Source organism: Carassius auratus, chromosome 41 (assembly GCF_003368295.1).
Source record: "Carassius auratus strain Wakin chromosome 41, ASM336829v1, whole genome shotgun sequence".
Classification (NCBI taxonomy): domain Eukaryota; kingdom Metazoa; phylum Chordata; class Actinopteri; order Cypriniformes; family Cyprinidae; genus Carassius; species Carassius auratus.
This window is the reverse complement of record NC_039283.1, coordinates 475,281-488,445: the sequence shown is the minus strand read 5'-3', so window position 1 is coordinate 488,445 and position 13,165 is coordinate 475,281. Positions and strand designations below refer to the sequence as shown.

The window sequence follows — 13,165 nt, the reverse complement described above, 5'->3', positions numbered from 1 at the left end:
AAAATCACAAAAGTCCCAAAAACCCAGAGAGCAACATTAGTGACGTGACTCACCCAAACATCTGTGTGATGAAATGTTTATCAGCTTCCAGCCTGAGCCGTAATGATGTGCAGGAAGCAGCAAAGAAGAAACGCCTTTAAAATGATGGGTTTTGGGAAAAGTGCAGGAAAAACCGAGAAATGTAATGAATGAGAACGTGGGAGCACTGAAAAGAGATGAGAAAGGAAAGAGGGACAGGAAATGTAATAAGAAAGGATGTTAATGACAGAATATGGCAACCAAAACCAAAATTCGGTCATTATTTACTCACCCACATGTCATTTCAAACCTGCATTGCTTTCTTTTTCTTCCGTAGAGCACAAAAGGGAAAAAAAAAAATGACTGCCACTTTCCATGCAATTACAATAAATTGGGCCTGAAGCGTTCAAGCTTTAAAAGGATCCAAAAGCCCCATAAAATAACAAAAGTCATCCACATAATTTGTGTGCTGTACTCCAAGCCGTCTAAAGTGATATTCAGTCTTTATGCAAGAAACACACCAAATCAAATTTGTTATTCAGTGCTTTGTCATTACTTTTTTTCTTTTTTTGCATTATGATAATGATAATTGCGAACAAATCAAACAACTTTTCAGTGAATTGGTTATACAAAGTTCACAAAATTGTCTAATTATTATTATTGTTTTTTTTTTTCAAATGGAATTGTTTCAGGTATTGAGTTCAGCTGACTAACTCAGTTGTAAGGTATAAAAGTCACAATACATAGGTTTGGATTGACATGAGGGTGAGTAAATGATGACAGAATTCACATTTTTAAAAGAATTTCCCCTTGAAGAATTGCTTTTGAGGAAAAGACTATACCTTTAAATATCTGAACTGTTTGCCTAGGGGAAAGATGAGACATATTGAGAGAAGAGGAATGAGAGTGTTGATCAGCTGCCTTCCTCTTTCTAAAGAGTCATGGTGGTCTTGCGATATTGATCTGCGTTGGTTATTGATCGGTCTGGTACCCTGCTTTTAATCCCTCCAAGTTTTGAAGCCCACGCACGCACATACACAAACGAATACTGTGTTGCTGCTCTTTGTTGCATAAAAAGCTGTAGACCCATATGCAGATGGAGGAGAGAGCTGCGAGGCAGTATCAGGAACGAGATGGGGCGAGAAAGAGCGATGAGGCTAGTGCTTATATTAGAGGTCTGGAGGATGGTGAACAGAGCAGGAAGATTGATGATCTTTGGGATGGAGGGATTGAAGATTACAGTGAGAGAGAGAGAGGGAGGCGAGCCCGGGGTGCACAGTAACTGCAGTATTTTGCAGTGGCAAGAAATGAAAGAGTGGAACAGGAAACTGCTGCACCCTGCTGGCTGGAGATGTTACCCGCAAACAGACCCTTGACCCTGGCAGAGGGGTGTAATTCATGAACATCACGGTTTATGTCTGGCTCACACACTCGTACACTCACTCACACACTGACAGGCCTCATTTTGCTTGTGTTTTCCCCTGCATGTGCTTGTATGTAGCTGCAGTAGGTAGTAAATAACCCTGTTGTAAATCCATTCCCTTGTAGTGTCTGTCCCTCCCAACTCTCAACCTGCCATCGCTCACACCATCCTTCCATCCTTTAAAGAGGAATACCCAGGTAACCCTTCTTCCATCACCTCACCTTACCTCATCTCTATTCAATTGTTCACTTCCCTTTTACCTCCCTTTGTTTCCTGAGTTGTGCTTAATGTTAGTTTATTGCACCAAAAATAGTCGTAATTTAGTTTTGCATGACTACATTTGAATTTCTTTCTATCCCTGAGAATAAATCAGGCTGGCTTTGCTTTTGTAGCGCTAGGAATTATGTAAACAACCTCTGCTGTGATTGGCTAACCTCTTTGTGTAATGAGTGACAGTTTTATTACAGTGCTTGCACGAGTGTTGTAGTAACGTCTTATCTTCTTCTCATTCTTCTACACACATTTCTGCAGTTATTTCTGCTTGCTCCATTTGTTTTGAAAATTATTTTCTTCATAATTTCATATGATATATTACATTGAAAACCCACTACTTATACTAGATGATAAGTTAGAGGGGGGGGATTTTATTTTGTTAAACACTATAGATTTGGAAAACTGGTATGTTAAATACATTCACTGATTATTGCTGTGAAACGCTGTCAGCCCTTCATAATATCTTTTTGTTTGTTGTGAAGTTTATATTTGTTTAAAAATGTAATTAAGTTGTATTGACTTATGGTGCATTCACGCCATGTTGTAATTACAGTAATTACTATATGACAACCCTGATATTCTACTTCATTTCATGTCCTCGGAATAATGTGTTCTATTTCAACTCTATTAACAGCAACATGAATCAACAGACAAAACCCAAATAAAACAAGTAACAGTAGTAATGCAAATACGTTATTAAAAAAACTTTTATTCAGATTATTAAGCAGCAAATTTGGTATTAGTTGTCCTACTCTGATTTAGCCACATTAAACTGCATTGTGTCTCTCATTTAGTCTTGCATTTACATTTAGTCAATAATTGGAATTTTTAAGAGAAATAAGAAATATTAAGAGATAACTACATAACTAATTTACCTGCTGAATTTGCTGCACTTTTTAATGTTTCCGTGTGATTCTGCATGACAGGTACAAGTTGGAGCTTTCAGAATTAAGAAATTACAAGTTGCAATTACAAGTTCTATGAGGATGTGAATGTTTCTTACAGTACAAGTCAGAATCCCATAATTATGGTAACTTCAACATGGCATGAACACATCTTTATGTTGACAAAATGTTCAGAATTCCAAATGTAACTGATTAAGATGAGGTCGTTGTGATATGTGCATACAAAACTGCGGTGTGCTGCATCCCAATTCACACACTAGCTGTCCTAAATAGTATTTGAAATTAGAATGAGTGTGTCTCTAATCATGGTATGTTGAAGTGACTATCGCAAAGTTACTTGGATGGTCTACAATTTCCAGTAAAAATTCAGAGTGCAAAACCGTGCACTCTCTTACCCATTGCAAGCTGGGGGAGGATTTGCTTTAGAACTACAAACTGGGGTTTTATTTTCGGAATAGTGCATGTTTTTCACAGTCAGCCAGGAGAAAGTTGGTGGAATCTACCTTCTTACCTATCTTAGATTATGGAGATGTTTTTTTTTACAGAAATACCACTAAAGCTCTCTTACAATCATTAGATTCTGTTTATCACTCTGCTCTAAGATTTATAACTTGCACAAAATATCACACTCATCATTGTGCAGAGTATGAAATGGTAGGTTGGCCTTCACTTCATATAAGAAGGTACAAGCACTGGCTCATACTTGTGTATAAGGCATTAGTTGGCCAGCTTCCTCAATATATGAATAGTCTATTAACTTTTAATAGTCAAGGGTATAATCTACGTTCAAGTAGATATATTCTTTTAAATGTTCCTTTAATGAAGACAGAGATTGGAAAAACTGCTTTTATTTATAGCGCATCAGCTGCTTGGAATGAGATCCAAAGATCATTGAAACTTGATGTACTTATTTCAATTAATGAGTTCAAGTTATATCTCAACCAAACATTCAAATCTGTCTGTACTTGCTCTTAACGTTTAATCTTGCTTTATTGCTGTATATGTGTGTGTTGTGTAACTTGTTTTATGTAGTTATGTATATTGTGTGCTGCTACCTTGGCCAGGGCTCACTTGTAAATGAGATATTTATCTCAATGTGATTATTTCCCTGGTTAAATAAAGGTTTTTAAAAAAAAAGTTATTAAAAAACTACACAAATGATGGTTATAAAGTTAAGATAAAAATGTTTGAGTGATAATTATCAACATTTAACGTGACATTTATTTAATGTAATTTTAAATAATGTCACAATGTTTAATTAATGTAACATTGTGAACTTTTTAATGATACATGATACAACTTAAAAAGAAAAACACATGAGGTTGAGTTCTCTGCATGTCCCAAGACTGGAAGATCAAGATGATTGACAGGCCAGTTTACACTAACAGGATGTGCGTAACAATACAACAGATTGGCTGTTAAAAATGCAATTTTATGACGTGATATGTACCAAAGCATGTACTTTTTCTTCACAGAATGACACAGTTTTGGGGCATAGTATAGGTTGGTGAACTGGGAAGCAGCTTTGGTCTTTTTATACATTCTACTTCATGTTTAATCTGTTCCTTCTGTGCGTCTTCAAGCTACAAAGGCAGGGCTCTAGGCTTACTCATTCATCTATATTCCATATTATATTGTCAATTTCTGTCTTTCCCTGTCTCTGTCTTTGGTTTCACAGCTTTTTTTGTTAATCACTTTACCTTAAATTTTACTGTTACTGTTTGCTGGCTTGCAAGCACTGTTATTTCCTTCAGGAAATGCAAATCCAGGTTTTTAATTGTCTTCCACCTCAACATATCCGAATTCCTCCCTGATGGCTCTGCTCCAAAGCGTACTTCTCCTGCTAAATCGCCTAGCTTCTCATCTTCTCATTCATGTTTTGTGTTTATTAATGTTCTTTAAGATGCATGTGCGCAAAATCCTATTGTCTTCCAAGTGCCCTTGTTATTTGAAGCACTAGCACTGCTCTCCAGAGGATCTGCTCAGCTGCTGCGCCTTGTTTTTTCATTAGAATGTAAGAACAGATAAAGAAACACATGCTGAAAGAGAGAGCAAGAAAGAGAGCAAAAAAAAAAAGACACAATGACCCTTTTAAAGAGGCCTGGCTCTACACAGCATCGCTTGTCATTCATGATGTTGTGGGATGTGAGGTCGGTCAGACGGGAGCCCTTGATCCTCCCACCTGAGAGAACTACTAAGAGACTCCACTGTACTGCAAGACATCAGCATCATGCAACACTGCACAAACCTCACACAGCAGCTCCAGCACACTGACCTGCACAAGATATCAGATGCATTTTCTGACATTTCCATTTCATGCACCTCAAAGTGCACAGTCATTGAATCTATGACCCTTTTTTGCTGGCTCTATCCTTCACACACATCTTGCTATTTCTCTTTCTGAATGGAATTGTTTCCTGTCTCAAGTATACAGCAATAAATGAAGGGATAAAAACTGTGAGAGACAACTGCAAGTAGAAGCGAGAGATGCTCCGGTCTCTTTAATGTCACTTTCTCAGAGCCGGGTGGCTAGTTCTCTGAAACGTGTGCGTGAGGCAGGGAGAAGTGTTAATTTTTCATCATCTCTGTAATGGACTCCTAATGAAATGTTATTCGACAGCCTGTTCAAAGGCGACCTCCCTCTTTCTAGCTCTCCCGCTGTTTCTGAAACATTTGCGCTGAAGGTGAAGTGTGTAATTTTTTTGATGTTTAAATACTTTCTCTTATCCCAGCTTAATGTGAAGAGATGACTGTAAGTAAATCCATTTGCAGGTTTATTTCCCTCGAAAAAATGTAAACACTGGGGCTCTGTGGTGAAATATTGTGTTTGTTTGAATATCTTGACCAGCCCCACACGGCAACATCAGCTCAACCAATGGCGTGTGTTTGGGGGCGGAGCAGTCGCTTTGGCTTACCCACAGAAGAACATTATTACACCCTTCACCTTTAAATTAATAGTCTTAAAAAAAATGATTAATTTTAGACCAACATATCTATTTTTCATTTAGTTCAGGTTTTTCATCTCATATTATACATTTTTTCAGATTTAATTAAATTAACAGACAAGTTTTTAATAAATTTAGTTTTAGCTAATGATAATAACCCTGATTGTAAAGTTAGAAAATAACAGCCTTGGTCATGAGCTCTTGCAGTTTTGTCCCACAGAAATAAAGTCATGCAGGTTTGGAACTAAGTGGGGGTAAAAAATAACTTTTTTTGCTGAACTATCCCTTTATGATTGGGTCGCTTGTCTTTTTTTCCAGGCACTCGTGAAAACTTTCCTTATTGGTGTTGCTGATTTTTGTCCTGCAAGCAAACATACAGCACTTTCCTTCCTCACTCTTTCTTGGCATTTTTTCTCATCTGGCATGTCACTTTCTCTCTTCTGTTCTTCCTGTCACCCGGTCTCCATGTCTCCTATTTTGCTTTTCTCCCCACTGCTGTGTAGTGTAAACAGGTTGTTAAATATTTAAGGGTGCTGTCCAGCCTCATGCCTTGATTTAGAGTGTCTGCCTGCCTCTCACTGTTTCCTATCTGTCAGTTTAGGTAAAACTTCACTGTATACTTCACACACAGACTCTGATTGCATCTTTCCTCTGCAGCCATTCTCTTTCAACTAATAAAATGCAGAGAAATAAAATAACATGATGCTTTAATCACAGTTCCTTGTTTTCCCAGGTCACTTCTTTTTAGTTAAAATGCTGAAGCTAAAACTTTGTGTGTGTGTGTGTGTATGTGTGTGTCTCAGACCCTGGAGCAGTGGTGGAAACGCACAGTGCTGTTCCGTATGCAGTGATCGGGGGCATCCTGGCTCTGCTGGTCTTCACTGTCATCTGTGTGCTCATCGTCACCATCTGGTGCTCCGTCCGACAGAAAGGTGACCTCCTCTCTCTACAAAAACCCTTAACCTGTGGTGACACACAGACATGCAGCACCTCAACTTCTGAGGAGAGGGAGGAAGTAAGATAAAGGCTGGTTCACACTGCATCAACATCAACCAGGTTCAGTCACTCATCCAGTTTGATGGTGTTTGCTGGTGCAGTGAGAGCCAGCATTAGCATGAACTAGAAAAAGAACACTGGTGGTTTAAGATTGGGCTGTGTAATATTGATGGTAGAAATGTTATTCTCTTGGGATTGTTCTGTACTGTTTATACCGCAGTGGATTCTTATCAAAGTTTTTTTTTCATGCGACAACCAGGAACAAACATTGAGTAATGTTATAACTACAGAGCGAGATGTGAGGATGAACTTATCACAGGGTGTTTATTATAGGCAAGAAATGCAAAGTAGGGTTTAAAGTGTTTATATTTTCCAAGCCACGTCAACTTATTCAAGTGTGTTTGAACAGATGTTTCATATATCTACTATTTGACATTAATCCAAGAAGAATATTAGTTTCAGAGAATTCTGAATATTAGTTATAAGCACTACCATCCCTACATATGTTGATTTATTTTCTTTATAATAAATATATAACACTTATAAATCAGCAAGGATACATTCAATTGATCAAAAGAGACAATAAAGACATTTTCATTGTTATAAAAGATTTCTGTTTCTAAAAAATGGCCTTCCTGAAGCATCACAACTGTTTTCAGCTTTGATAATAATAATAAATGTTTCTTATAAGCAGCAAGTCAGCATATTAGAATGATTTGTGAAGGATCATGTGACACTGAAGACTGGAATAATGATGCTGGAAATTCAGCTTTGCCTTCACAGGAATAAATGACTGTGATCCTGTTGTAGATTTTGATCATGCCGCCCACCCCTAAGGTGATATAATGGATGAGCAAAAAAAATCAGGAGGAGAGAATAGTTGAGAATAGTTGGTGTAGGTGTTTCTTTTTTGTGTGCGTGTTCCTGAGGGTACATAGAATGTTAAAGTGTAAATGTGTTCAGATGAGAAAAGGGAGAAAGAAAGAAAGTCCTTGTGTTTAATTGCCTTTTTTCGCCATTGTATCGTGGTGCATCTATAAAGAAAACTTAATTACCTCGTCCCTGAACTCTTTAAGAACTTCTGGCAATCTCTGTGTGTTACCGTTTCCAATAAAGATCACTGCACCTGTAAATTGGGGCGGAGGCAGAGGGCAGGGAGGAACCCGAGCTCACCTGCCAACCAGAGTCAGATGTGGTTATTTCACCCATCAGCGCAGAGACAGAGAGCATTAGGGTTGATCCTGTCTAACCTTGGGGTGGCTGGAAAGGCAGAATGGAAGTGATTAATCTTAGGGCACAGGAAGAGGAACATTACAGCTCTGATGCATTGTGCTGGTCCTGCGCGGTCTACGACATCACTATGTTTAATGGCCCATCGGCCTCTTGCAATATAGGAAAGCAAAATTGCACGTACATAAGATAGATTTTTTTAATTAAACAGTGTCATGCTGGTGCCACAAAGTCACTTCTGCCCGAGTAATTTCAGTTATTTGTCCCCCAGCCACAGACGCAAATCCATTGTTTCAAATGATGATGTGAATTAAAAAGGTCGCAATATACCAAATCGCTGAGTGTGCAGTAAAATGTCAGAGGTTATTATTCCTACTGAATTCTGTGAATAATTAAAAGTTGATCTGCATACGTCCCCTCCAATTGCAGTAGATGACTTTTGCTGGCCCTGCAAAAAGACGCTGTGACTGGCAAAAACTTGATGAAGAATGTTTAGATGTGTGCCATCTAATAGAGCAGCATGAATCCCCAGGGGACAGTTTAGATTGAGCACACTCGGGTGTATGTGGAGGGGAACATGCAAAACTTATATTGACTTTTACAAATGAGAATACACTGAGAATCTGATTAAAAATTTATATGGAGGAGCACCAGGGCTAGGCGTCATGGGGGCAGTGTTGTTATTGTGAAGTAGAAACCCGATTCCAAAAAAGTTTGGACACTATACAAATTGTGAATAAAAACAGAATGCAATGATGTGGAAGTTTCAAATTTCAATATTTTATTCAAAATACAACATAGATGACATATCAAAAGTTTAAAGTGAGAAAATGAATAATTGTAAGGGACAATAAGATTATTTTAAATCTTAAAAAAGTTGGGACAAGGCCATGTTTATGTGTGGCATCCGCTCTTCTTTTTATAACAGTCTGCAAAGGTCTGGGGACTGAGGAGACAAGTTGCTCAAGTTTAGGAATATGAATGTTGTCCTATACTTGTCTAATAGAGGCTTCTAGTTGCACAACTGTCTTAGGTCTTCTTTGTCGCATCTTCCTCTTTATGATGCGCTAAATGTTCTGTATGGGTGAAAGATCTGGACTGCAGGCTGGCCATTTCAGTACCCAAATCCTTCTTCTACGCAGCCATGATGTTGTAATTGATGCAGTATGTGGTCTGCCATTGTCATGTTGGAAAATGCAAGGTCTTCCCTGAAAGAGACGATGTCTGGATGGGAGCATATGTTGTTCTAAAACTTGGATATACCTTTCATCATTGATGGTGTCTTTCCAGATGTGTAAGCTGCCCACTCTTGCAACCCCATACCATCAGAGACGCACGCTTCAGAACTGAGTGCTGGTAACAACTTGGGTTGTCCTTGTCCTCTTTAGTCCGGATGATATGGCATCCCAGTTTTCCAAAAAGAACTTCAAATTTTGATTTGTCTGACCACAGAACAGTTTTCCACTTTGCCGCAGTCCATTTTAAACTAGCCTTGGCCCAGAGAAAATACCTGCCCTTCTGGATCATGTTTACATATGGTTTCTTTTTTTTTTACCTTTTAGCTGGCAACAGCGAATGGCACGGCGGATTGTGTTCACCAACAATGTTTTCTGGAAGTATTCCTGAGCCCATGTTGTGATTTCCAATACAGTATTCCTTTATGTGATGCAGTGCTGTTTAAGGGCCCGAAGATCACATCACACATCCAGTATTGTTTTCTGGCCTTGACCCTTACGCACAGAGATTGTTCCAGATTCTCTGAATCTTTGGATGATATTATGCACCGTAGATGATGATAACTTCAAACTCTTTGCAATTCTTCTCTGAGAAACTCCTTTCTGATATTGTTCCACTATTTTTCGCCGCAGCATTGGGGGAATTGGTGATCCTCTGCCCATTTTGACTTCTGAGAGACACTGCCACTCTGAGAGGCTCTTTTTATACCCAATCATGTTGCCAATTGACATAATAAGTTGCAAATTGGTCCTCCAGCTGTTCCTTATGTACATTTAATTTAGCTCTCATGAAATCTAAAATTAGCCAATATTTGGCATGACATTTTAAAAATGTCTCACTTTCAACATTTGATATGTTATCTATATTCTATTGTAAATAAATATAAGTTTATGAGCTTTGTAAATTATTCCATTCCTTTTTTTACTTATAATTACAGTGTCCCAACTTTTTTGGAATCAGGTTTGTAAAACTGAAATTATTTAAAATAATTTTGTTTATTGAAATAAAGCTGAAAATAAATCAATTCTAAACATTAACATGAAGCCTTAAAAAATTTAAATGTTGCTTTGACAACTAACTTAAGTTTAATTACTAAAATTACTTAAAAACAAAACTGGAATAAATATAAAGCTAAATAGAAGTAACTAAAAACTAATAAAAATTACAAAAGCACACAAGTTACTAATTAACTGATGCTAGGAAGTTTTTCAGTCAAGGTTTTTCATCAAAATTCCAATTGCAAATTCTCTTGCAGTGCGTTCGTATGATGGTTCAAACTCAGCTCTTTAATTTGATTTATTTTTTGTGAATTCTGCTGTAAATAAATGTTGTAAATAAAAAAAGTGAACTAAAATCACACTAATACGCATTCAGTCATCTATATAATAATTGGTGATTTGAACTGAAAGGTTAAACCACCACACAGGCTTATTTCATAAATGTCAGGTAGAAGCAGCTTACCATATTTTTTATTGGGGTTGTCACCTACTGGATTTAAATCAATACAGAAAGAGACAATAATTAAGACAACAAAAAACACAATCACTTCGGCATCCTGTTTCAATAGAAAATATATCTCATTGTACTCAACAAGTGAATTAATATGTTTTTGTTGTTGTTTTTGTACTTTTAATTCCTGCAAAGAAGTATGAACCTAATTCTGATTAAATTGTCTTTCTTGCTAGGTTCATATTTGACTCATGAGGCCAGTGGGTTGGATGAACACGGTGAGGTACAGGAGGCGTTCCTCAATGGTAATGATGCCACCCAGGGCAAGAAGGAGTACCTACTGTAGCGCCGCCCTGGTGGGGCTCTTCAGAAACACTGGACCACTGCAGAGTGCACACCGCAACACACACTGTTCCCAAACAGACCTACACACCACCACAACGACAACCAGAGGGAATCACAATCGTGCCATATGAAGCTGGAGTGGGAAGGAGAGGACGGAGACAATAATGGAGCAGGATGGAGAGCGAAAGAGCCGAGAGGAGAGGATAATGATTATGATTGAAAGAGACCATCACACACACTCTTTATGTTTTTACTTGCTTGTACAATAGACAACTAGCCATAATTGTAGGACCAGGAGAGAAAAGTGTCCATTCAAAGCAGGCCGATCCATAACTGGGTGAAACAGCGTCACTGTGGGAAGCCGCAAAGAGCTTATGAGCTATTGAATGTCCCAACGTGAGCAAATTTTAATTCCCTGCATTTGCCAAAGCATTTGGGCCTCAGAGACTGAGCTGGTAGACAATAAATCCACCAATGACAGCGCCGAGAGCTCAGAGCCGTCCTCATAAAGTATTCATCTGCGCTTTTCATCTGGCAACTCCATTATCTGCTCATGTTGGCCAAAACCTGTTGACTTGTGAAGAAAAGTTTTGATCCTCTCTCGGTGACTCTCTGTTTCCCGCTCTCCAATGCTCCTTCCTCCCCCTCCTCTATCTCTCCACTATTGTTTGTTAATAATTAAGAGATCAGACATGTTCTCTTTTATGAGAGGAATGAATTGGAGCAGACCGCTCTCTCTGAAACTGTAAAAAGGGGCTTAATTATCGCAGAGTCACTGGAAACGTGAAATTGTGAGTTGCTCGACGTGGGTGAGAAAAAACAGGAAGGGAGTTTGTAGAGAACATGTCAGAAATTTCAATGTTTTTTTTTTCTTTTTTCTTATTTTTTTTTGATTGCTAAACACAAAAACACTTACACAATGAAACATATCTCTAAAGTCATTATTTGTATGAAAAAGTCTACAAAGTAAGTTAAATGGCTCTTTTAAGAAAAAAAATGTAATTTTCTTTTTGTGCACATTACCAAGCGATGCTATCGTACTAACACAGAATATTAGCTTAGAGCTGCAAAACTGAACAAACTACTGTTACGTCATCTTTAAAAAAAAAAAAAAAATAAAAATTCAAAAAAATATATATATTTCGTTGGTCTTTAAAAGATATCAGAGGTCTTAATTGTTTTTATGAATTATAATTTGGACTATTATGATCGTTGTTATGGTTACTATTATTATTCTTACTGTTATTATAATTGTAAATGTTATAAATTGTATACTTCCCATGCTTTAGTTTTACCAGTAGAAACAGCTGTGTAACCACTTTCTCCCTCCTCTTTCATTCTCTTCTGTCCTTCTTGATCCTCTTTGTGTCTTTTCTTCTAGTTGCCCATCTCCTCTTCGTCTTTCACTTCCTGTTTATTTTTGTAGTCTTTGCGTCGCTGTTTATATAGCTAACTGTACATCTTTATAGGGAAAAGATACCAAGCACGACAAAATAAAAAATACTTAAAGAATTTTGTGTAAAGACTGATTTTCTGACTTCGTGAAGCCAACACAATCAAGTTTCATCAGTGGCAATGAAGGAAAGCAGCAAGGAAAAAGGAGAGGATATTTTAATTAGCAGAAGCATCCAGCAGAGATGAAAGCTGTGTGACCGAGATGATGAATCATAAGACTCCATTGACAAAAGAGCAGAGACATCGAAGAGAGAAAGCAGGTGCTTTAAAATAGGACTCCTCCATTATTCCACTGCAATCAATATACGATTGTGTCAGAAGTCATTTGCTGAGCACTCCGGGAGGGGTGGGTCTACGTTTAAAAGCCAAGGGGAGGATGACTTATCGATGTGTTTGTACTCTATTGATGGAGAGGCTCTGAAGAAGCCTGTCATTAACAGTAACTGTCACATGGAAATCAAAGCACACACTGCGTTTACCTGCTGCTTCGCTTTGAGCAGCTCCTTAAGGACAGTAGCCTTCATTTACTTGAGTACTACTTAAGTACACTTTTTGAGTATCTGTACTTTACTTGAGTATTATTTTTTTCTGGAAACTACTTCAACTTCACTACATTCATTATATGTAGAAGTTTTTCCAGTGCGTGCATTTTTAAGATTCACTGAACTCTTTTTTTGTTGTCGTTGTTGTTGCGAAAATGCGGCCTGCAATCTGCTAGGACCTTCCGGTGTTGCCAAGTCTTTCTGAGCCTAACGTTTTCCACGTAGCTATGAATGGATGTCTGCAATACTGTACAGAGTGCTTTAAAAAGGCAAATAAGATAGTAAAAGACGGAAAAGGCACATATTTATAGTGTGGTGGGATCATCTGTGTGTTCACCGCATTGATTT

At 37.9% G+C, this 13,165-nt stretch overlaps 1 protein-coding gene across 3 annotated transcripts in view; it reads left to right on the top strand.

Annotated features, from left to right (window-relative positions):
* The window catches only part of LOC113059721 (cell adhesion molecule 4-like), a 119,060-nt gene extending 106,728 nt beyond the window's left edge, over positions 1-12,332 (top strand). For 2 of the 3 annotated variants that reach the window (XM_026228263.1, XM_026228262.1), the window contains exons 7-9: positions 1,567-1,638; positions 6,368-6,496; positions 10,712-12,332. In XM_026228263.1, the coding sequence (XP_026084048.1) occupies positions 1,567-1,638; positions 6,368-6,496; positions 10,712-10,821 (311 nt within the window). In that variant the 3' untranslated portion in view covers positions 10,822-12,332. The remainder of the gene's footprint in view (positions 1-1,566; positions 1,639-6,367; positions 6,497-10,711) is intronic. The other variant, XM_026228265.1, reaches the window with a different exon arrangement.
* Positions 12,333-13,165: the final 833 nt, after the last annotated feature.